Source organism: Podarcis erhardii (assembly GCF_964252035.2).
Source record: "Podarcis erhardii genome assembly, chromosome: 6".
NCBI classification, from domain to species: Eukaryota; Metazoa; Chordata; class Lepidosauria; order Squamata; family Lacertidae; genus Podarcis; species Podarcis erhardii.
Window position 1 is genome coordinate 60922119 of NC_138510.1, and position 24020 is coordinate 60946138.

Consider the following 24020-nt stretch of genomic DNA (forward strand, 5'->3'; position numbering starts at 1 on the left):
TTTTCACCTTGTTATCCACCATGTTTATTAAAGAACAACAAAATTGTTTTGGAAAAATAATAAAACCTAGGGAATATTCATTGTCCACCATACAACTCAAGAGTTCTATGCTTAACCCACCAATTTTACTATATTTAGAAGCACATTTAAACTCTGCCTTGGGGTTTGGGCCAGCAATACAGAACAAAGATAATCTCAGGCTCATGGGTTTGAGCCCCACATTGCGTGAAAGATGGGGGGATTGATCATTTTCCCCAGCGTTAAGTTGTTGAGCTTTTTTTGGGGGGGGTTGTTTACTTTAAGATGGGGATCTATAAATTTTGTTGTTGTTGTTGTTTTTAAAAAAGTGCCCCTATTTTTCTCAAACATTTTGCCAATTCAGCAAAAATCTGCCCAGACATCATTTTGCAGCCCAATTCCTGGATGTGTCCGGGAAAACCCAGATATATGGCAGCCCTAGATTAGCCTTGGGGTCCCTTGCAACTCTGAAATACTATGAGTCTATGAATTGGTTATGTAACAATATTTTCAAAGCAACATTTTCTAATTTTATAAACATAGGCAAGAATTCCATTAGAGCAAGCAATGCCTTTTCTTCACTACAACCAGGACATAATAATATTGAAAATAGAGGGATGGGGGATAGACCGCCTGACCAAGAAGTGGGGGGATAGAATTTGGATCCTCACCAATGAAACAATATTATTTGCATACATACACCCCCCCAGAGAATCATGGGAAATGTAGTTTACCCTTCAGAGAGCTACAATTCTCAGCAGACTTAAGTTATAGTTGCCTGAATTCCTTGAGGGGGGAAATGTGAATTGAATGCACCTTTTTTTAAGGTACAGGCTGCAATCCCAACCCTACTTACTTGGGTGAAGTCCTAATCAATTCCAGCTTAACATAATTAATACTAAGCCACAGGCGTGTTTCTGCCCCACAAACTAATCCAACTTTTTAAAGAAATGACAATGCTATAAGATGGGTCCCTTAGCGAGAGAATGCACATATCCGGTATGGCAGGGGAGACAATGCCAAACCCATCCTATATTCACGGCTTAATGTCTTATTTTTTGGAGCTTGGAAAGTGAACTTCTGAATTAGGGCAGTGAAGAAAAGAAAGAGCTCAGTCCTCGCCAACTGCTCTCCCAGACAAACTCGCTTTCCTGGAAGAGAGGGAGAAAAAGATTTTTTCAGTGGAGAGCTTTTGCTACAGTAAACAGCTGCACAGTTTAAAAAAACACTGAGAGAACAAATACTTTTAAACAGTATGTTGTTGCAAAATAAAGATAGAAATCAGTCCTCTGTATTCCCTAGTGAAGCAAATGGGAACACTGAACAAATATGATCCTGGTTTTTGAGAATTTGGAATAGATACATTTCAATTAACATAAATTTCTCTCATATGTAGTTTTGGAGAAAATTTCAATTTCATGTTTATTTTATTAGGAATCTCCCTAATCTGCATATAGCTTATCTAAGGGTGTAGCAAACAGAGTTAGTTGCTCAAGATCCAGATGGAAGTAGGTTTCTGTTCTAGGGCAGCTGAGAAAGGTCCCAGTAAATATTCCCTAAAAAAATCCAAACTGCTTACTTACTGGGTGGAGGGGGGGAGTATATCAACACCATTTCATGTAACATCCCACCTCCCATGGCAGCCATTTTGTGACATGCACACAGAGCACTTCCTCAAAATCCTAAATGTGACCACTGGTCCCAATAGGGTGGTAACCCCAGCAATACACAAGGCTCTCAGCAACCAAATCACCATCATATTGTCACTGTTGCAGTTCTGATGAGAAGCCCATGAACTTTTTTACCTGCAGAGAATGGCAAGAACGCTTCCCTTTTCATGAACTGATCATTTTCCAGGAAATGGCCAGGATTAAACTCATTGGGTGTTTCCCACTCATCCTTGTCAAACAGCACAGAGGTCAAATTGGCGAGCATTATGGTTCCCTGGCAAAGGAGAAGCAGAGAAGAAAGTAGATAAAAATGACAAGGCGCTTTCGAGTTTGTAACCTTGTGTTACAAATACTTCAGGTTACAGACTCCACTAACAAGGAAGTAGTACCTCAGGTTGAGAACTTTACCTCAGGATGAGAACAGAAATCACACAGTAGTGGTGTGGTGGCAGCGGGAGGCCCCATTAGCTAAGGTGGTACCTCAGGTTCAGAACGGTTTCAAGTTAAGAACACACCTTTCGAATGAATTAAGTTCGTAACCAGAGGTACACTGTATTCTCTTTGAAATTATAGTAGTACTAAGCCTCTATCCCCTGACAGAGCAAGGATATGTTCTGAAAGCAATATTTACTTCTCATTATTAAGTAATTCATCCAACGAAGTCCCACAAAAGCACAGTTCCAATATAGATTTTAAAAGACATTTAAAGTCAGGTTGGGAATCAATATGGTTTCCTCTCAAAGAAAAAGAAGAGAAGATAGTAGATTAAACTGGCAGAGAACTCTTTGTGTTTTTATCTGTGCAATTATCTACAGCAGTACTGAGCCTCCTGGATCCAAGTCCAACCATTCTTGCCTATTGCTTATGCTGGCTCAGGTTGGTAAGAGTTGGACTTGAACAACATCTGGAGGACCTCATGTTGGCCAACCCTCATTTAGAACTCTGGCTTCAAGTTTTTGTATCTTGAAGGAAGAGGAAAGGAAAATAAGAATGGTATACAGTGGTACCTCGGGTTACAGATGCTTCAAGTTACAGACGCTTCAGGTTACAGACTCTGCTAACCCAGAAATAGTACCTCGGGTTAAGAACTTTGCTTCAGGATGAGAACAGAAATCACACGGCAGAGGTGGGAGGCCCATTAACCTGGTACCTCGGGTTAAGAACAGTTTCAGGTTAAGAACGGACCTGCGGAATGAATTAAGTTCTTAACCCAAGGTACCATTGTATCTTCTTAATACTTACTTTGGGAATATGAAACCCAGCGAGTGTAGTGTCCTTAGTTGTCATCCGGGGCGAATTCACAGGCACAATGTTGCTTATTCTTTGAATTTCATGAACAACCGCATTGGTATACGGCATGCTGTCCCTGTCATCCATTGCTGGCTGGCGAGACTGGCCAATCACAGAATCTATTTCTGCTTGGACTTTTGCTGCAGAGAAAAGAAAATCTGCTATCAATACAAGGAGAACAGACATAAACCAATATCTGCAAGGAAACTGCATCTTGATGTCCCACCACTGAGTACCCAGTAGATGGTGACAAGTGATAGACCCTCCTGAGTAGCGGTATCTCATTTGTGAAATTCCCTTCAACTGAAAAAGCACACAGGACTTTCACTAGTCAAGTTCCAGCAATGGCTTAAGATTTCATTCTTTTATTGAGGGGAATGTGTGTTTTCTGACGAGTCCACCTGAAGCTGCAGTATTCTGACAGTAATGAAAGGCAAATGAGTCAACTACAGTTCTACCTTGAATTTCTGGGTATATGGCCATGTACAGCAAAGCCCAGCGCAGGGTTGTAGAAACTGATTCTGTTCCAGCAGAAAACAGATCCAGTGTTGATTGTAGGAGGCTTTCTTCATGGAAGCTGGAAGGGGCATCCTCCTTAAAGCAAAGAAAATGCACCAGGGAGTTCAGCTGTCATTAAAAACACCATCCTACTGACAGCCCCACATGTCAAGAGATCACCAGGGGATTCAGTGACTCTAATCCTGCCTCTAGAGAAAGCTAGAGAGTTCCAGAAAAACATCTACTTCTGCTTCATTGACTATGCAAAAGCCTTTGACTGTGTCGACCACAGCAAACTATGGCAAGTTCTTAAAGTAATGGGAGTGCCTGATCACCTCATCTGTCTCCTGAGAAATCTCTATGTGAGGCAAGAAGCTACAATTAGAACTGGATATGGAACAACTGATTGGTTCAAAATTGGGAAAGGAGTACGGCAAGGCTGTATATTGTCTCCCTGCTTATTTAACTCATATGCAGAATTCATCATGCGAAAGCCTGGGCTGGATGAATCCCAAGTCGGAATTAAGATCGCTGGAAGAAATATCAACAACCTCAGATATGAAGATGACACAACCTTGATGGCAGAAAGTGAGGAGGAATTAAAGAACCTTTTAATGAGGGTGAAAGAGGAGAGTGCAAAATATGGTCTGAAGCTCAACACCAAAAAAACGAAGATCATGGCCACTGGGCCCATCACCTCCTGGCAAATAGAAGGGGAAGAAATGGAGGTGGTGAGAGATTTTACTTTCTTGGGCTCCATGATCACTGCAGATGGTGACAGCAGTCACGAAATTAAAAGACGCCTGCTCCTTGGGAGGAAAGCGATAGTAACCTAGATAGCATCTTAAAAAGCAGAGACATCACCTTACCAACAAAGGTCCATATAGTTAAAGCCATGGTTTTCCCAGTAGTGATGTATGGAAGTGAGAGCTGGTCCATCAAGAAGGCTGATCGCCGAAGAATTGATGCTTTTGAATTATGGCGCTGGAGGAGACTCTTGAGAGTCCCATGAACTGCAAGAAGATCAAACGCGTCCATTCTTCAGGAAATCAGCCCTGAGTGCTCACTGGAAGGACATATCGTGAAGCTGAGGCTCCAATACTTTGGCCACCTCATGAGAAGAGAAGACTCCCTGGAAAAGACCCTGATGTTGGGAAAGATGGAGGGCACAAGGAGAAGGGGACGACAGAGGACAAGATGGTTGGACAGTGTTCTCAAAGCTACAAACATGAGTCTGGCCAAATTGCGGGAGGCAGTGGAAGACAGGAGTGCCTGGCGTGTTCTGGTCCATGGGGTCACGAAGAGTCGTACACGACTAAACAACAACAATCCTGCCTCTAGGAAGGTCCAGTCAAGAGTCCTGTGACTTTCTGATGCTGGCATAAAGTTTGGGTTTATTCTGGTAAATAATTCCTGGTCTGAGTTTATTCAGGCAGCTGAATCCTTTGGTCATGAGATCCCTCCACTGCAGAGATTCTTTTAGTCATGTCAACTGTGTGCTCTCACAAACCTCCGACTAGTGGTGAAATCCCAGCAGTGAACAAGTGGGGAGGTGTCTCCCCACAAAATACATGACCTCATATTCTGTGCATGCAGAAATGTATTTTGTCTGAAGTCATAAATTCAACAGAAAGAATATGGTCAGGCACTAAGGACCTTTCAGACAAGCCACATGACTAGTTATGATTTTTAATATTGCTTCTCTGCCTTCTACTACTGTTTTGTTATTAAAGATACATACTTTTTTACCTTTTCATCTCTCACCTTGGCCATTTCATTTAGGTAGGCATCAATGAAGTCTCTGGGTTCAGATGGGTTCCAGTCTTCTTTGTGTTTTTCAATGATTTCTCTCACAAAGGATTTCACCTGCCCCCATTTTTTAAAAAGTGTCAGATGGGGCCCTGGCAAGTGCTTCATGACAGTAGGAAATGCATCGTACAGCTGAGGAAACAAACACTAACATCACATATGTGAAGGGAAAACCCTCTCAAAAAAGCATTCACATCATGTCATTGTCATGGGAAAGGAGCAAGCAGTAATAAAGGCTGGTGTGCACAGGCTCAAAGATGGCAGACTCTCTTGGAACCAGAGCAAATATTGCAATCACTGCTTACGATGGGACCCCATGGCAATGTCTTAACTTCTTGGTTAGAATGTACAGATTGCAAATCAAATGGCATCATTGTGGTTAGTTCTACGAACACAACTTGTAATTCACTGATTGACTTCTCAAGAAGATGATTGCCATCATTTGAAAAAGGCCTTTATCAATGCCTGCTCATGTCATGAATATGTAGAGTTTCCCTTTAATGTTATGCATCTGCATGGGGCTTCCATTCACAGATTAGAACAGGTTTGTGTAGGATCAAGTCACACCCTGTTCACATACACAGCGATTTTATTCAGTCACACATGTGACAGCCCTCCTATTAGTAATTTCATTCTCTTTTTGCTGCTGGATCTCGTGATCCACTGTTTACATTCCATAGTGATAGGAGTGTGGGAACAGAACTCAGACTCGGACAGAGGCGACGTGTGAAGCTGCTGCTCACACTCAGCCATGTTTGTTATTTTGATATTTTGTAAATAAAGAAGCTTTTGTGATGCCAAATACCTACAGCCTCACTTCTTTGCTGATACTCTGCTAATGCTAATAGCATGCCCACAGCTCCACTGGATGTGGGTCACTGGACACCTGCGTATGAGGAATGGATATGCGCATACCTCCAGCCACTTAAAAACACAACCTCTGCTGTAATACACGTTACAATACTAAAGTCTCTAGTGCCTTGATAAAAAAAAAGCTAGAAGGCAAAGGAATATGGATGAATAGTAAGGGAGAAAACAGGAATGAGAACATGAAGAAACAGGAGGACCCAAAGCAAATGATTGCAGTCAGCAAGAATGTGGGAATGTGTCTGGAATCAAAGCAATTCTGTTGAACTCAAAGAAGACCTACCACACTCCAAAAACTTCCCTGAAGGCGGTTTGTCTCATCAAACAGGTGCAATAAATTATGGAAACGGCTGTCATGGTAATCAAAGCGGTCCCCAAAAGTGATGGAACAGATGATATTTGAAGCAGCATTCTGAATCTGAAATTGAGGGTCAAATGGCTGCCCTGGAGAGAGAAAGAAAATGGTGCAGAACGAATTGGGGTGCTTCTAGCTTCCATATAACAAAAACAGAAGGCAGGGAAAGTGGTTGGATGTTGATGAGGCAGGATTTGTTTTAGCTGAAGAAATAATTTCATATTAACATTATATCTTGTAATTTAACCTGGGACACTCAGGACTCTGAGGCCCATTTATATTTATTCTCTATAGGCAATGATTATTCTGCAGTATGGTGATATTGATCTGAGATGCAGGAGGTCAGGAAAGGGCATTTTTGTAACAATGGCTGTCAAAAAGGATAAGGACCATCCCCATCAGAGACAGTATAGAGACACACTGATATACCAAAAATATTGCACTTCAAACCCTACTCTATTTGCGACGTTGGTTGTCAAAATTATCAAAAATCTGCAGATATCCTCAAAACGCAACCTTTGTTCTTACTCTGTTCTAGTTCAGGGGCTTTTAGTTCCCATGGCAGGTTCCCGCACAGAGCTTCACACTAGAACTTTTGTGCACCACAACGAGCCTCTGTGGAGCTTCCTATCAACACCCCCTTTGCCATCACAGGGTCATTCCAGTCCAAGCAGAGCTACATTTGTGTGAAGAAATAATGCCACACAGCTTTGCACCTAGCTGATGTAGTCTTGACCTAGTTCATATAAAGTAGCAACTTAAGGTAAGTATAATAGGTGGGCCACAGGTTTGTTGACTCTGGTTCTCACCTTTCTCAGCTTCTATTGCTTCGTTTAAGTAACGGCTTTCCTCCTGTATTCTTTCTTCTAAAGACCTTTTGCCCAAACCAAAGTTTCTGAGAGTTGATAAGGCAAATCGTCTTTGTTGTTTCCAGATGAGACCATTAGAGAAGACTATTCCTAGATGGGAAGGAGTAATAAGTACGTAGAGCAAGTAAGTGGATTTAGCAATCCTGTTAATTCCAAGATGGACTCCTCTTTGCTTTCCATTATTCTGCTTGCCTGCTGATTACATTTGGAAAGACTGCAAGGCATTAGAAACTAGCCAATTTGTGCTGGTGGCTTTTATCTGTTTGCTCTGAATTCTGCCGTTTGCTGTTACTGCTGTTTCATTGATGCTTTTTGTGTGTTTGACTGTTTGGGTAGAATTTTTAATACTAATTTTATTTTGTCCTGTTATACACTGTGGGAACTCTCGATAGAAAAGCAGCATTAAAAAAATACTGACAGGTGAAGAAGTCATGCAGTTAATATATTTTGTTCCTTCCTCTCCTTAAGCCACTCAGGCATCCCCCCCCCATGGAATTAACTGGTTTAGATTTAAAATGGGGGTCCCACTCTAGCCCCTTCTGTAATTATTCACACCCTTCCTTTCCTCATGGTTAATAGATTTATTTTCTTTTTTTTCTTTTTGTTTCATTTTGCTATGTTAACGTCATTATCCCTCCTTAGGTTGGCTTGTGAACTGTAGTCCTTTTTCCAGGATTTGCCCTATAAGTAGATAAATGACATCTACTTCTGCTTCATTGAACATGCAAGAGCCTTTGACAGTATTGACCACAGCAAACTATGGCAAGTTCTTAAAGAAATAGGAGTGCCTGATGACCTCATCTGTCTCCTGAGAAATCTCTATGTGGGACAAGAAGCTACAGTTAGAACTGGATATGGAACAACTGATTGGTTCAAAATTGGGAAAGGATTACGGCAAGGCTGTATATTGTCTCCCTGCTTATTTAACTTATATGCAGAATTCATCATGCGAAAGGCTGGGCTAGATGAATCCCAAGTCGGAATTAAGATTGCCGGAAGAAATATCAACAACCTCAGATATGAAGATGACACAACCTTGATGGCAGAAAGTGAGGAGGAATTAAGGAACCTTTTAATGAGGGTGAAAGAGGAGAGCGCAAAAAATGGTCTGAAGCGCAACATCAAAAAAACGAAAATCATGGCCACTGGGCCCATCACCTCCTGGCAAATAGAAGGGGAAGACATGGAGGTGGTGAGAGATTTTACTTTCTGTAGATGGTGACAGCAGTCACAAAATTAAAAGACGCCTGCTCCTTGGGAGAAAGGCGATGGCAAACCTAGACAGCATCTTAAAAAGCAGAGATATCACCTTACCAACAAAGGTCCGTATAGTTAAAGCCATGGTTTTCCCAGTAACTATGTATGGAAGTGGGAGCTGGACCATCAAGAAGGCTGATCGCCAAAGAATTGACGCTTTTGAATTATGGAGGAGACTCTTGAGAGTCCCATGGACTGCAAGAAGATCAAACGTGTCCATTCTTAAGGAAATCAGCCCTGAGTGCTAACTGGAAGGACAGATCGTGAAGCTGAGGCTCCAATACTTTGGCCACCTCATGAGAAGAGAAGACTCCCTGGAAAAGACCCTGATGCTGGGAAAAATGGAGGGCACAAGGAGAAGGGGACGGTAGACTACCAGATGGTTGGACAGTGTTCTCAAAGCTACAAACATGAATCTGACCAAACTGTGCGAGGCAGTGGAAGACAGGTGTGCCTGGCGTGCTCTGGTCCTTGGGGTCACGAAGAGTCGGACACGACTAAACGACTAAACGACTAAACAACAACAACAACAGATAAATGACTATGAAGAAGATATTACCTGTTCCTTTCATGCTTAAGCACTAACTATTATTCCATCTCTACTAGTGATGGGACAGAAATTCAGTTCATCTTGAATTTAAATGCAATCTTACTTCAGTCTCGCTTCCTGAAACAATGCACAAACTGGAGTGTTACTGATGTGTAAGTGTTTCAAACTGAAGAATGGAAAAATGAAGAACTGATTGAAAGAAAAACCGACAGATTCCTCCATACATAATAATGCCAGGTTCTTATTTACAAGCTGTTTATCTTCAGTACTCAATACTGAATGGTGAGTTCAGTTAATCTAAACATTTTAGTAGGTATACTTTTATGACACATCTTACTACTAGTAGTTTAAAGATGCAAGGAATGAAAATGAAGATTAAGGAAAGATCTAACAATGAGTCCTGAATATTTAAACTTGAGGAATAATCTAAAAGGTTCCCCAATCAATGCAGACCATTAAAAATAAAAAATAAAAAGGAATTATTTAATTATCTACGGTAAATAATTGACAACATTAAAAGAAACTTACCAGATGTCCCAAATATTTCCTGGAAACCAGGACTACTTGGTCGATCTACAAAGTTTTCACCCTGATGGACAAGAGCCTCTTTCACCAGATGCAATCCATTCACAAACACAAACCTCATGCTTCCAACCTGAAGACTGTAGACATTGCCGTATTTTTCTATAAGCTGAATGGAGATTGAGGTAGAATGTAAGAAATGATAGTTTTATTGCTTTATTGTTTGGCACCCAGCCACGCTTCCCCTGAGAGCCTCTCCAGCTTCTGTTTACACAGTGTGGCTTCGGAGCGGTCGTAAAGCAATTAGCAGAATTACACAGCGCCTGTGTGTCGAAAGGGCAGTAAATCATTCCAGACCTTGCAGGAGCCAGAATCTAGTACGAAAAGAGTATTACAATTGATACAGGATTTTGGTCGGGTGGCGGGATTTAAATTAAATAAACAGAAAACTAAAGTGTTGGGAAAAAATTTGACAGACATAGAGTCGGAACGGTTTCAGAGAGAAACAGAATTAACTATGGTTAAAAAAGTAAAATACCTAGGGGTAAACATAACAGCAAAAAACCTGAGTCTATTTAAGGATAACTATGAAAAATGTTGGTCTGAAATTAAAAGAGACTTGGATAGTTGGACAATATTGAAGCTTTCTTTGTTAGGCCGAATTGCTGCTATTAAGATGAATGTATTGCCAAAAATGTTGTTCTTGTTTCAAACATTACAGATTGTGGACAAAACGGAGTGCTTCCGGAAGTGGCAGAAAGATATATCTAAATTTGTCTGGCAGGGCAAAAAGCCCAGAATTAAGTTTAAGATATTAACAGATGCGAAAGAAAGAGGGGGCTTTGCCCTGCCAGACTTAAAGTTGTACTATGAAGCCGCAGCTTTTTGCTGGCTAAAAGATTGGCTACTTCTCGAAGACACTGACGTGCTGGACTTGGAAGGTTTTAACAATGCTTTTGGTTGGCATGCATACTTATGGTATGACAAAGTTAAGATCAATAAGGCCTTTAAGAACCATATTGTCAGGAAAGCACTGTTTAATGTCTGGACAAAATATAAAGACTTATTGGAAAACAAAACTCCAAGGTGGCTCTCACCTCTGGAGGCTAAGGCCCGAAAAAGACCCAATATGGAGGCCAAATGGCCAAAATATTGGGAAATATTAGAAAAAGATGGAGACAATTGGAAATTGCAGAGTTTGGAGAAAATGAAGGATAAGGTGCGAGACTGGTTACATTATGCTCAGATTAAAGAAGTTTTTAAAAATGACAAAAAGTTAGGGTTCCAGGTGGAGAAATCGAAGTTAGAAACAGAATTGTTAGAACCAAAAACCAAGGTACTATCTAGAATGTATAACTTGCTGCTAAAATGGAATACACAAGACAAAATGGTTAAATCGGCTATGATAAAATGGGCACAGGACATTGGGCATAACATTATGTTTGAGGACTGGGAAAGGTTGTGGACCACTGGGCTGAACTTCACTGCATGTAATGCTCTGAAGGAAAATGTTATGAAAATGATATATAGATGGTACATGACCCCAGTTAAACTTGCCAAAATATACCATTCGTCTGACAATAAATGTTGGAAATGTAAAGAAAATGAAGGAACATTCTTTCACCTCTGGTGGACATGCCCTAAGGTGAAGGCCTTCTGGGAAATGATATATAATGAGCTGAAAAAGGAATTTAAGTATACCTTCACTAAGAAACCAGAGGCCTTCCTTCTGGGTATTGTCGGCCAGAAAGTGTTAAAGAAGGATCGAACATTTTTCATGTATGCAACAACGGCAGCAAGGATTCTCATCGCAAAAAACTGGAAAACTCAAGATTTACCCACACTGGAAGAGTGGCAGATGCAGCTGATGGACTATATGCAACTGGCCGAGATGACTGGCAGAATCCGAGATCTGGGAGAAGAAAAGATGGAGGAAGACTGGGAGAAATTCAAGACGTATCTACAAAAACATTGTAATTTGCTTGAATGTTAAGAAGGATGCTAGATTATAAAAAATTGGCCACCACTAAACTAGATTTAAATTTGATGTTAAGTGAGACTAAAGAAAATATAAAAATTTTATTGGAAGAAGTGCTAGATTATATTTGAATGTGTGGACATGAGATTGTAAACAAGTTGATAATTTGTTTGGAAAAAATTTTTAACGATGTAAATGGGAGAGGGGGACGTGAGGGAGTCCAAAGAAGCGAAGAATTTGTTGTGATAGAAGCAAGATTGTTTTATGTGTGCATTTATATCTAAAAAACCTTAATAAATATTTTTTTTTAAAAAAAGTAAATCATTCCAGACAGTTCTTCTGTACTTATATCTCTTTATTGGAAACAAAATAGCACATTTACAATCCACAACAGCCATCCGTGTTAAGCTGCATTTTCTCTGCCTCCTCTCTCTCCTTGCAGCGGCTGAACTGAATGCTTTCAATTTCCACTCAGTTCACAACATTCCAAGCTGCTTTCGTCATGTCCTGGCTTACTTCCCTTCTAAGCCCGTCCCCTCAAGCACGAGGCATAGAAGGTTAACCCTTCACTACACCCAACAATCCTCTCTATTATATATTATATATTAATTTGTCTGCTTGGTGCTTCTTGAATGCCTATATGGAAGAAGGGAACTTTGATTGCCATCAAATATATCGGGGACATCAGAAATGCCAAAATGGTTTCCAGGGTCTGTACATGGACAGGCCCCCTCCATCCTCCACCTGCAATGTATTCACAAGAGTTGCTGCTTATTTGCATGTAGTAACTTTGCCTAGTCTACCACACAGAGTTGTTGCAAAGATAAAAGTGGGCAAGGTAGGACAAGGAGCAACAAAACATACAAACACACACAAAAAATACTCTACCAACCACGGTAAGTGAAAGGCAGCTGTAAGACCCAGATTTGTTACAAGTAACTGTAGAATAAAATAGATCCTCAAAGTTCAGAGGCAAAACACTTCTGGATAGCATATTCTGGGAACAAACAAAAAGAAAGGCATTTTTCTTGGTGCCCCACATATGGGCTCCTCACAGACATCAGGCTGACCTCTCTCAGAATCAGGATGCTAAACCTGGAAGCATCTCAACCTGCTTCTCCAGCCAGGGTCTTACACTCCTTTCCAGTGCAATGTAGGGGCATATTTTGGTAGTATGGCACCCTGAGAGTGACCAAAATCTGGCACACATAAATGGATCTCCACAATGATCGATCCTCTCAATTCTTTGCCCACTTGACTCAGTGCCCTATGCCAGGGAACCACTTGCACCACCCCAAATCTGGCACAGCAGTGTAGTATTTAATTCATGCCATAGGTTTTTCCTTCATCCTTACCTTTTGTAATGAAATGTGAGGCTTCTTGAAATCCACATGTAGCATATTACCCAGCAAAGGAAGAGGCATGGGCCCTGGGGGGTAATTCCTTGGGCGAATATTTCTCTTGTAATCAGCAAGAAGTAGAAATGTAGCCAGAAACACCAGAACAACCTTCAGGGACAAGGCCTCCCAGAGGACAGAGAGCAGCTGCAGCAGCATCTTCAAACCCTTCTAGGTGTTCCTTTTGCAGATTGGTCTGCTGTCTGTTGAGGGAAACCTGAATCTGATACCACTAGAGCAGCCACACCTGTGTTCTTGGCTAATGCGCCTGTAGGAAATGAGAACAAAGTCTGCCTATATTACTGTACATCATGCCCATAAAGAGGCATGAATGATTCCACCAATCAGGAAAAAGAGAGTGGGGAAGAGCGGCAATCGGAATTAAAATATTTCCTTCCTATTTTCACTTTTTTGGAACAGCAAAGGTTAATTTCCTTCATGACATTTCCAAGAAGGGTTTTCTCCCCGTGCAAATCAAAGCACTGTCAATAAAGAAAATAAAAACTTACACTAAGCAGGATGCCTTCTGCTCCTGAAAGGTTTGGATCTGGGGTAGTTTCAGCAACTCTGACCTCTGGCTAAGGAGGCCAGAGGAGTCTATCTGCTTGCCTTCTATTCAATATTGCATAGATTATATTTTGTTTTGGCAACAGTATGACTAGATCTGGGACTGGGAACCAGCACCTCTCCTGATATTTTTGGTCTCCAACTCCCAGCAGCCCCAGCCAGTATGGCCAATAGACAGGGATGATGGGAGAAGGATCATTTAGAGGGCCAGAGCCCTCTAGTATTAGGCATACTATTTGATGTGGTGAACAGTAACAATGAAACTCAGGCCCCAGGGCAGGTATTAGTTCCAGAACAGGCTGAGGAATTTCAGTCTGAGGACGAGGGTGAGAAATCGTCTAATTCACCCAAGTCTGTAAAGTCAGAATCTTCTAGCTCTAAAAGTTCACCTGTACAGCAAGAAAGACGTGTAAAGTCAGAATCAGAAAGTTCTTCAACTACTAGTGACAAACAGGTGACGACTAGTGATTCTGGGTCAGAGGGGGAAACTGAAGGAACATCACAGGAACTGTTAAGGCGTTCCAAGCGTACCAACAAAGGTAAACCTCCTGAAAGGTACCAAGCTATTAGTGTTTGGGCTGGTTTGGCAAATTTCGAACCTGAAAGTTTTGAGGAGGTTGAGCAAGTACCCCAGGGGGAGGCCAGTAGGTGGCATGAGGCCATGCAAAAAGAGTTGAATTCTATGAAAGAACTGGGTGTGTTTTCCATCACCAAACTGCCAGAAGGTACCAAGGCAGTAAGTTGTAGGTGGGTGTACAGGATAAAGACAACAGCGATGGGGAAACCAGAGTACAAAGCAAGGCTTGTAGCTCGAGGTTTTATGCAAAGAAAGGGGTTACATTATTCCGAAGTCTATGCACCCACTTCAAGGAGTGAAACCCTACGGGCACTATTAGCAGTTGCTGCTCAGAAAGGGTTCAAAGTGAATCAATTTGATGTCTCTACAGCTTATCTTCATTCAGACTTGGCTGAAGAGCTCTATATGGAGCTACCGCCAGGATTGAAAGTTGGTAAATCAAATCAGGTATGGAAACTACATAAATCTATTTATGGACTCAAGCAATCTGCTCATAATTGGAATGAGTGTTTGAATGACGTTTTGGTAGGCATTGGTTTTAGCAGGAGCAAGGCTGACAATTGCTTATATTTCAGAGGTTCAGGAGATGCTCAAGAATCTTTGCTTATTTATGTAGATGACCTGATTTATACTTCAAAGACACAAGAACAAGTAAAAAAACTAGCCAAAGAGTTAAATAAACACTTCAAAGTTAAGAATCTTGGTGATGTGAAGGTCCATCTTGGTGTTCAGATAGATAGGACCAAAAATGGCAGTTTTCTACTGAATCAAAAAGGCAAGATATTGCAAATGTTGAAAAAGTTTGGCATGACGGAGTGTGCAGGTGTTAGAACACCAATGGAAATGGGTTTTGTAAAAGACAATGAGTTCAAGGATAGTGCTGAATTCAAGCATGCTGAAATCTTTCAGTCAGCACTGGGAAGCTTACTTCATCTTTCGCAATGGAGTAGACCAGATATTGCTTACGCTGTTAACTTACTCAGCAGAGAAGCTTCAAAACCTAGTGTAAATGCATGGAAAGGAATTCAAAGAGTGTTAAGATATTTACAATACACCAAAGATTTTTGCCTTGAATTATCTTCTGAAGGACAAGCACAGATTACTTGTTGGGCAGATAGTGATTGGGCAAATTTAAAGGATAGAAAATCAGTGTCTGGCTGTGTAATAAAATTTGGTAACTCTCTGATTGGGTGGAGATCCAAGAAACAGAACCTGATTGCTTTGTTGTCAACAGAAGCTGAGTTCTGTGCCTTATCTGAGTTATGTAGAGATCTAGAATTTTACAAATGCTTGGCACAAGAGATGTATGAAAAGGCCATCACTCCAATCACTGTATGGGGTGATAATCAACCGTGTCTTAAGTTAGCACAAAATGGGCAGTTTAAAGGTCGTACAAAACATTTGGATATCCGCTTTCAAAATGTTTGTCAAATGGTAAAAGCAGGAATTGTTAAATTAAATTACTGTCCCAGTCATGAAAATCAAGGTTGAAGGAGCAGGTGCCGTTGGGGATGCCTGAGATGCCTGAGGTCCTAATCTAGTGACGGCATCTGCACACTTCTGCCAACTGAGCAGACAATGAATCGGTGCCCTCGGTTTTGCAAAAATGGTTTTTCCGATCTTTTGCCAAGCCTCTGACCCTAAAGACCCCGATTCCGGATACCAGGGGCACTGGCAAGCAATCTCACATAACAATTGTTCAGTTTCATTCAAAGAAATATGAGCACCCGCCACCCGCTGTCTAACGAGATGGAGCAGCTCCTTGGCATGCTCTTTTTGGAATTTTGTCAATTCCCCCCCCCCAAAAAAACTCACGAAGTAGCGCGCTAAGACTATTCCAGTCGAGTGAAGTACAGGGGCTGGCTGCGTAAGGGATCTGGCAATCATGTCGGGGTCACCAGATGTTGGGATGAAATAATGACAGACGAGTGGTGAGTGTCATATTGGAGGCATCTCTCGAGCAAGTCTCGAGGAGTCTCTTTTATTGAATATTACAGCATTGCCACGTATGTGCTTATTGCTGATTGGTTAACACAAGTACAAAGCAAAGGTTGCATATAGGCATTAATCACCAATAGATTAAAGGCTGGGAAAGGGAGCACAGAACTAGACAGGCATGAAAACCTCCTAATTAAACTTTTACTAGTGATTGATATAGCATTCATCCGTAGATGTGGTCAACTATGCATTAAGAACAGGTCAGGGTACGAACTCAATGTGAACTGAACATTCTAAGAATGTTTCAGCTTAGAACAGTTTGCCAGAATCATGTGCAGAAGCAAAGCTTAGAAGCAAGACTTCCCATCAGGCCACAGTCATGTGCAGAAGCAGAGCTTCCCATTATGCAGGCATGTGCAAAAGCAAGGCTTCCCTTCAAATACGAACCAGAATTGTTATATGAAGATAAAGAGGGGAGGATATAGAATATAATAAAATTATAGAACAGGAGGTAGAACAACAAATCAAATTTTGGGAATATAAAAATTTTGAATGGGCAAATAAACCAGGCAAGATCCTTGCCTGGCAATTAAAAAAACAAAGAAATGAAAAATTAATAAATAAAATAAAAGTAGAAGAGAGGACAATAAAGGATATGACACAAATTAAAAAAGAATTTGAAAAATATTACAAAAAATTATATCAAAAAGATGAAGCCAATAATCCTGCATAAATTTTATAAACCGCATTTAACAATGAAATGGGTCTATAATTTGAGACAGATTCCAAGTCCGTACCTTGTTTTGGCAGGAGCGTTATATACGCTTGAGTCCAAGAGTCTGGAATATTCCATTCTTTTAGCCAGGTCAGACCCACCGCATCATGATATAACTCCATGTCAGGGAGACCAAATCCTCCTCTCTCCTTCTTATCTATCATTATTTTGTGTTTTATTCTTGGCTTTTTCCCTGACCATACGAATTTAGCCAAATCTCTTTTCCAATTATTAAAACATTTATCTCCTCCTAGTATTGGGATACTTTGAAATAAAAACATCATCCTTGGTAATATGTTCATCTTTATTACCGATATTTTCCCTAGTAAGAAAAGATTTAATTTTCCCCATACTTGCAAATCATTTTTTATTTCATTCCATGTTTTCCCATAGTTCTCATTACTTAAATCTATAGTGTTTGTTGTTAAATTTATTCCAAGATACTTTATTTTCTTTTTGATTTCCAATCCTGTAATTTCTTGTAATTTCACTTTATCTTTTTCTTCCATATTTTTCACTAACATTTTGGTTTTCCCATAGTTTAATTTAAATCCTGCTAATCTGCCATATTCGTTTATGCATTCCAATATTCTAGGTGTACATTGTAGGGGCTTTTCTGTTGTGATCATAACATCATCTGCAAGGGCTCTTAACGTATATCTTTTTCCACCAACTGCTATTCCTCTTATTTGGTTGTCCTGCCTTATTTTCTCTAATAGAACCTCTAATACTATTATAAATAACATTGGGGATAGGGGGCATCCTTGTCTTGTACCTTGTATCAAAAGATATTGATTTCTTCTCCAAACTCTCCATTAATAATAATTTTTGCTTTCTGTTGGTTATATATTGCATTTATACCTTTTTGGATTTTTTCACCTAAACACAATTCTTTTAATAGTTTTTTCATAAATTCCCACGAGATTTTATCGAAAGCCTTCTCTGCATCGATTGAAATCAGGGCTGCTTGTTTATCTCTTCTTACTTGTAGATATTCCATTATGTCTATTATATTTCTAATATTATCCTTTATTTGTCTACCTTCCACAAATCCAGCCTGGTTTTTATGTACTATTTTTCCTTTAATTTTTTTCAACCTGGGAAAAATTGTGGAAAGAAGATATGAAATTCGCCATGTGTTATATACTGAAAGAAAATTACCTTAAAATGCAACATAGATGGTATTTAACACCCGAAAGAATAGCAAAAATGAATAAGAACTGTAGTGATGTCTGTTGGCGATGCAATACTGGAAAAGGTACTATGATCCATATATGGTGGAATTGTTTAAACATCAAACAATTTTGGGAAACAATATATAATGAAATAAAAAAATATTTAGATATTCATTTAGGAAAACACCAGAAGGTTTTTTATTGGGAATAGTACCAGGAAGCCTAAAGGAAGACGACAAGACCTTATATTTATATGCAACGGTAGCCGCAAAGCTATTGATTGCGAAAAATTGGAAAAGTAATAGACAAAAATAGAGTGGCTTGCCAAATTATTGGAGTACTACAATATATCCAAAGCAATGGGAGAAATTGGAAGGATCTCAAAAGAGAAGATAGATAGGGACTGGAAGGTGTTTGAAAGATACTTGCAAAATCGTATCGAAAAATCAGAACTCCTATTAGACTAAACAAGTTCCATTTCAAGTACCGAAATACTAAATAAGATGGATAACAATGTGTAATAGAAAAAGAAGTATGAAATTAGGTTAAAGGTGTGTGAAAGAAAGTAATGGAAGTGGAAAGAAATTGTAATTGAGTAGATTGGAAGTCTAACACAAGGGTGGGGTGAGGGTGGTGGATGGTGATGGGAAAAGGAATTATTTGTGGGATTGAGTGTAGGTATGTTTGAACACTTTTAAGGATTGTATGAAATGTATGTTTGTATGCTTGTATATTTGTAACATATGTGTATAACAAAACAAAAAAAAATTAAAAAAGGAAACACAATGGCCACAATTTGATCTCTTTTCTGTCCTCCCCACCACCACCACCACCAATACCTATAGCTTATCAGGAAGTTTCTCCCAGAAGGCTATATGCTAGAATATATCATACTAATAATTCAGTTCAGGTGCAATTGTTCCAGATTTTCGTTATTGTCCACCTAGTGACAGGAAGATAAACAGTAAGAACACTGTTCTTTAAAACCCGATTTGAATCGCGACAGGTTCAATAGTGCCAAGCTTGGGGTAAGCAGTAAATCCTGTTGCATTATGCTAGAATTTTTTATAAACATCTTCTCCCCCAAAGCATTGGACATCCCAAACAATTCCACAAATGTTTTCACGGAAATCTGTCCTGGAACTGCCATCAGTGCTGGAGGGAGAGAGCAAAAGCCAGAGGGATTATAGAGAGCGTCCAGGGATCGGGAGAAGCAGCTCATCTGATGGGGAAGAGAATCAGCATAGCACCAGTGGAGAGGGGGTGCAGGAGCCGGCAGTGGTGAGGCAGTCCCATGACTCCTTGCCTGGGACAAGCAGGGAGGGAAAGGGTCCTCCTCTGCCCACACCCACTTTGTGCAGAAGGCTTTTGCGCAGAGAGGGAAGGCGGAGACTGGGCGTCAAAGAGCTTCTATACTGGAAGAAGTTTAAGAAACGCCCACTCACGGATTCTGCCAGCGACTGAGTCAGCCACGGGTGAGTGGCGCTCCGGACAGATAAACTTTACTTTGGCAGCCCAGCCAGGTGTTTGCAACCAGCCAGGGAGATATTTGCCTGCTTGTGCACGAGCAACCCCTATAAAACATTACAAAATCACTTTACAAACTCAGTTTTCACCTTGTTATTGACTTTGTTTATTCAATCAGAACAGAAATGCATTTGAAAAACAATAAAACCTATGGAATATTCACCGTCCACAATCCAGCTCAGAGTTGTATGCTTAACCCACCAATATTACTATATGTATATGCACATTTAGGGACGCGGGCAGTGCTGTGGGTTAAACCACAAAGCCTAGGACTTGCCGATCAGAAGGTCAGCGGTTCGAATCCCTGCAACGGGGTGAGCTCCCGTTGCTCAGTCCCTGCTCCTGCCAACCTAGCAGTTTGAAAGCACATCAAAGTGCAAGTAGATAAATAGGTACCGCTCCAGCAGGAAGGTAAACGGCGTTTCCGTGCGCTGCTCTGGTTCGCCAGAAGCGGCTTAGTCATGCTGGCCACATGACCCGGAAGCTGTACGCCGGCTCCCTCGGCCAATAAAGCGAGATGAGCACCGCAACCCCAGAGTCAGTCACGACTGGACCTAATGGTCAGGGGTCCCTTTACCTTTATAAGCACATTTAAACACTGCCTTGAGAGTGGGGCCAACAATACAGAACAGCAAGAACTGGTTATGTAACAAGGGAGAGTTCTTGTATGCTCATTAAGATGCATTGATACAGCTAACATATTAAGCTCTTTGCATGATCGCAATGAACAAAATGTGCCTTGTAAACCTGGGCAGGAATTCCATTAGAGCTAGATCTTGAGTTGTGAGCACACCCTTTTCTCTAAACAAACTGATGCCTTTTTTCCACTGCAGCCAGAACAAGCTTGTGTTCTGTCAGACCCAGAAGCTCCTAAGGATCCACAGTTGTTGTTTTCAATTGATTTTTATTGACATTTTCTCGGAAAAAGTAAGAAATGCATAATAACAAACAAAACGTGTAACAAAACTTGGCTAGGATCTTAGTCCTGGTACTACTGGCTGATGCATATAAGACAAGAAGAGGTAAGGTGTAGAAAGAACAATCTGGAAAAGCAAGATCTAAAGATCAAAAGTGTTTAGGTATAACACGAGTGCATAATGGACATTGAAGATCTGTGGGGAGGACTGCTCCCTGTTGTCAGGAAACAAATTCAACAGATGGAAATCCTGCAGCAACATGACTTACCAGCTGCTCTCTTCAGTGACGGGAACCAGTTAGAGCTGCACAGGAAGACCTATTCAGTAGGCTCTTTAGAAGAGAGCCAGAGGAAGCCCACAGTGTCTTGGGACCCTGGCTTGATTCTGTCCTTCCTTTACAAAGGGTGAAAGCAAGCTATTTGTTCCCTCTCCTGAGAGGGGAGAGAGAGAAACAAGCAAGACCTTTTCCCCTGTTTTGAGCCAATGAGCAAACTGCAAGTTTTGGACACAAGCTGATAGAAACGCCCCAGGGTCCTAAAGACCTTCTGAATCCTGCTTTTCTATCCAGCTTCTTGTCTTGCTGTTCACTTTTCATAGCAGTTGGGAAGCATCTGGCACAGGTATTCCCTTGAAGTTATTTTGTGCAAATAGTGGGTGGGTGGCAAAAGCAAAGTGTTCTGCTTAAGTCCAGACACTCAAAGATCCCTATATAGCAAATTCTAAGTACAATGTACACATCTTTACTCAGATGTAATTCTCATAATGTTTAATGGGGCTTTGTCTCAGGTAAATCAAATTGGGTATAGGATTATAGTAGTCAGGGTAGATTAAGAACAGTTGAAGCATCATAACTGTACATTGGTACCTCAGGTTAAGTACTTCATTCGTTCCGGAGGTCCTACTTAACCTGAAACTGTTCTTAACCTGAAGCACCACTTTAGCTAATGGAGCCTCCTGCTGCTGCTGCTGCGCCGCCGGAGCACGATTTCTGTTCTTATCCTGAAGCAAAGTTCTTAACCTGAAGCACTATTTCTGGGTTAGTGGAGTTTTTAACCTGAAGCGTATGTAACCTGAGGTACCACTGTACTAAATAGTGCTGCTCCTTTGTTCTCCCTCCTTCCTCCCAATCAAATGAAACTTCCCTGCCTGGTTACTCAGAAGTAAGTCCCAATGTACTCAATGAGGAGGACTCTCAGGTAATGTGTATAGGCTTACAGGCTCCTTCTTAAGGGGGCATGGGTTCATTTACAGTCTGTTTTAGCTATGCGCTGCTGCTGTTGCATTCCTATGGTGTCATTCTTGGTTTTTTATTGTTTACTTTTGTTTTTAGGATTTACATAGACACCAATGCTGTATTTACAAATTATTGGGGGTTAGATGGAAATGCTGAACTATAACTGGCAGCTATAAAATTGTTATTACATAAAATAATTTTGAAAATAATGGGGTGGGGGAGAGACCCACGTACCAAGGACAGGGAATGGGGACTCTGGAGCCTCATCAATGGATCATTATGATCTGCATACAAAATCACCTGAAATGTGATTTCCCAGGAAATGTTGCTCTCTCAGGGGTAAACTACAACTCCCAAATAACTACAGTTCCCCAGATTCATTGAGGGGGCAAGTCTGTTTTGAATGTGTTTTAAAGATACATGCTGCAATCCCAACCCTACTTACCTGGGTTAAGCCCTAATAAATTCTGGCTAAACATAATTAGGATTATGAGGTAAAATTAGGATTTGGAGGTAAAATTGGTAATGATATGTTGGGCTAAAGATATTGGACATAGCATACAGTTAGAAGATTGGGAGAGGTTATGGAATGAAGGTATTACCGTATTTTTCGCCCTATGCGGCGCACTGGCCCATAGGACGCACCTCGTTTTTTGGGGGGGAAATGAATAAAAATAATTTATTTCCCCCCCCCCAGCCCCCAGAACAGGCTGCTATCCGCAAGCCTTGCGAGCCCAGCGGGACCTCCCGCCACGCGCGCAGGGCTTGCGGACATCTGCCCGAAGCACGGGGCGTGCTCCGCAGTGCGCCCCATGCTTCGGGCTGCAGGCTGCTGCCCACAAGCCTTGCAAGCCCGCGGGAACTCCCCCAGGCTCGCAAGGCTTGCGCAGAGGTTCCTGAAGCCTGGAGAGCGAGAGGGGTCGGTGCGTACCGATGCCTCTCGCTCTCCAGGCTTCAGCGAAAGCCTGCATTCGCCCCATAGGACGCACACACATTTCCCCTTCATTTTTGGAGGGGAAAAAGTGCGTCCTATAGGGCAAAAAATACGGTAATTTTACAGTATGTAGTACGCTTAAAGAAAATGTCATGAAAATGATGTATAGGTGGTATTAACTGGTATTTAACGCCAGTTAAATTGGCCAACATGTAAGGAAAAAGAAGATACTTTTTACCATATGTGGTGGACGTGTAAAGAGGTAAAAGCTTTCTGGGAAATGATATATAATGAGCTAAAGAAAATGTTTAAAAACACTTTTTTTAAAAAAACAGAAGCTTCCAGAGCAGCCGCTAGAGAGACGGGTGGAGATCCGCGCTCCTGCAATCTCAAGGCGGACCTGGTGCCAGAGAGGGAAAAACGAGGGACTAGGCATAAGTCACCTCGATTTCAGGGGGGAAGCTGAGGGCGGAAGCCTAAGGCAGCGCAAAAGAAGAGGTTTCCCAATATTATAGAACAAAGAAAACTGATATAGAAAGACGAGGGGAAGACCTTTGCGCAAAGAGGCAAAACCACTCTCTGGTACAAACGCCCCAATTCCCCGGCACGGCAGCGCTGAACTCTCCTATAAAAAGGAGACTGTGAAAAGCAAATGCCTCCCCTGTAAAATAATGGAAAGAAAAGAAAATAATTGGGAAACCTCTGCCTGTTCAGTGGAGGGAGGGGGAGTCAGGAAGAAGCAGTTTGTGGACAGAACCACAGAACTGAACAGACAACAGAGAAGGGGGCCGTGCGCCTCATGCGAAAACCCTCTGCTAATAATTGCACAAGGTGTTTTAAGAAAAGCGTGTCTAGATACACCAGATTGAGCAAAAATAACAAACTGAAACTAGAAATTAGGAAAAACTAGAAGAGTAAACTAGTGAAAATAAACGACTAAAAAACAGACCCGCTGAGGAAAAATAACTTGAGAAATCTGACATACCTGTGTGGGAGAAGGGAAAGAGAAGTGTGGAGGTGTGCTGAGTCACGGGGATCCTCCGCCATTGACGGAGACTGCTAGAAACAGGGACAGGAAGAGAAGACGAAGAGGAGTCCTTAAAGATCCCAGAGAGAGTTTCGAAAGTCTCCGGAAGATACAGTGACGTGTGGCTGTTAAAAGCAATTACAACCAGAAGAATACACTAATAGAGACTACAGCACCACCTACTGGATATAAATAGAAAGACAAGAATAATTTTAAAATTCACCACAGATGGTACTTAACTCCTGACAGACTGTCAAAAATAAATAAAA

The 24020-nt window shown here is 41.2% G+C and overlaps 1 protein-coding gene across 5 annotated transcripts; it reads right to left on the reverse strand.

Annotated features, from left to right (window-relative positions):
- On the reverse strand, positions 1-23852 carry LOC309344628 (cytochrome P450 2J2-like). Of its 5 annotated transcripts, XM_081867235.1 has the most exons (11): positions 20825-21429; positions 19558-19686; positions 13039-13348; positions 9712-9874; positions 7317-7466; positions 6436-6596; positions 5226-5417; positions 3437-3572; positions 2931-3118; positions 1824-1962; positions 1-1169 (listed from the first exon to the last, which is right to left on the reverse strand). In XM_081867235.1, exons 3-11 carry the CDS (start codon positions 13237-13239, stop codon positions 994-996), a joined length of 1506 nt encoding a protein of 501 aa, XP_081723361.1. In that variant the 5' UTR covers positions 13240-13348; positions 19558-19686; positions 20825-21429; the 3' UTR covers positions 1-993. The 5 variants fall into 5 exon arrangements, with proteins under 5 accessions (XP_081723361.1, XP_081723360.1, XP_081723359.1 ...); XM_081867234.1 differs by lacking the exons at positions 19558-19686; positions 20825-21429 and adding an exon at positions 23710-23852; XM_081867233.1 differs by lacking the exon at positions 19558-19686.
- Between the last annotated feature and the right edge of the window lie 168 nt (positions 23853-24020).

Bases quoted from the DNA above. Each gene is read 5' to 3' on its own strand.
- LOC309344628 (XM_081867234.1), bottom strand. From the start codon at position 13,239: ATGCTGCTGCAGCTGCTCTCTGTCCTCTGGGAGGCCTTGTCCCTGAAG. The intron at 9,875-13,038 runs GTAAGGATGAAG...ATCTCCATTCAG, and splicing joins CTCACATTTCATTACAAAAG to CTTATAGAAAAATACGGCAA. The intron at 1,170-1,823 runs GTAAAAAAGTTC...CCTCTCTTCCAG, and splicing joins GTTCTTGCCATTCTCTGCAG to GAAAGCGAGTTTGTCTGGGA.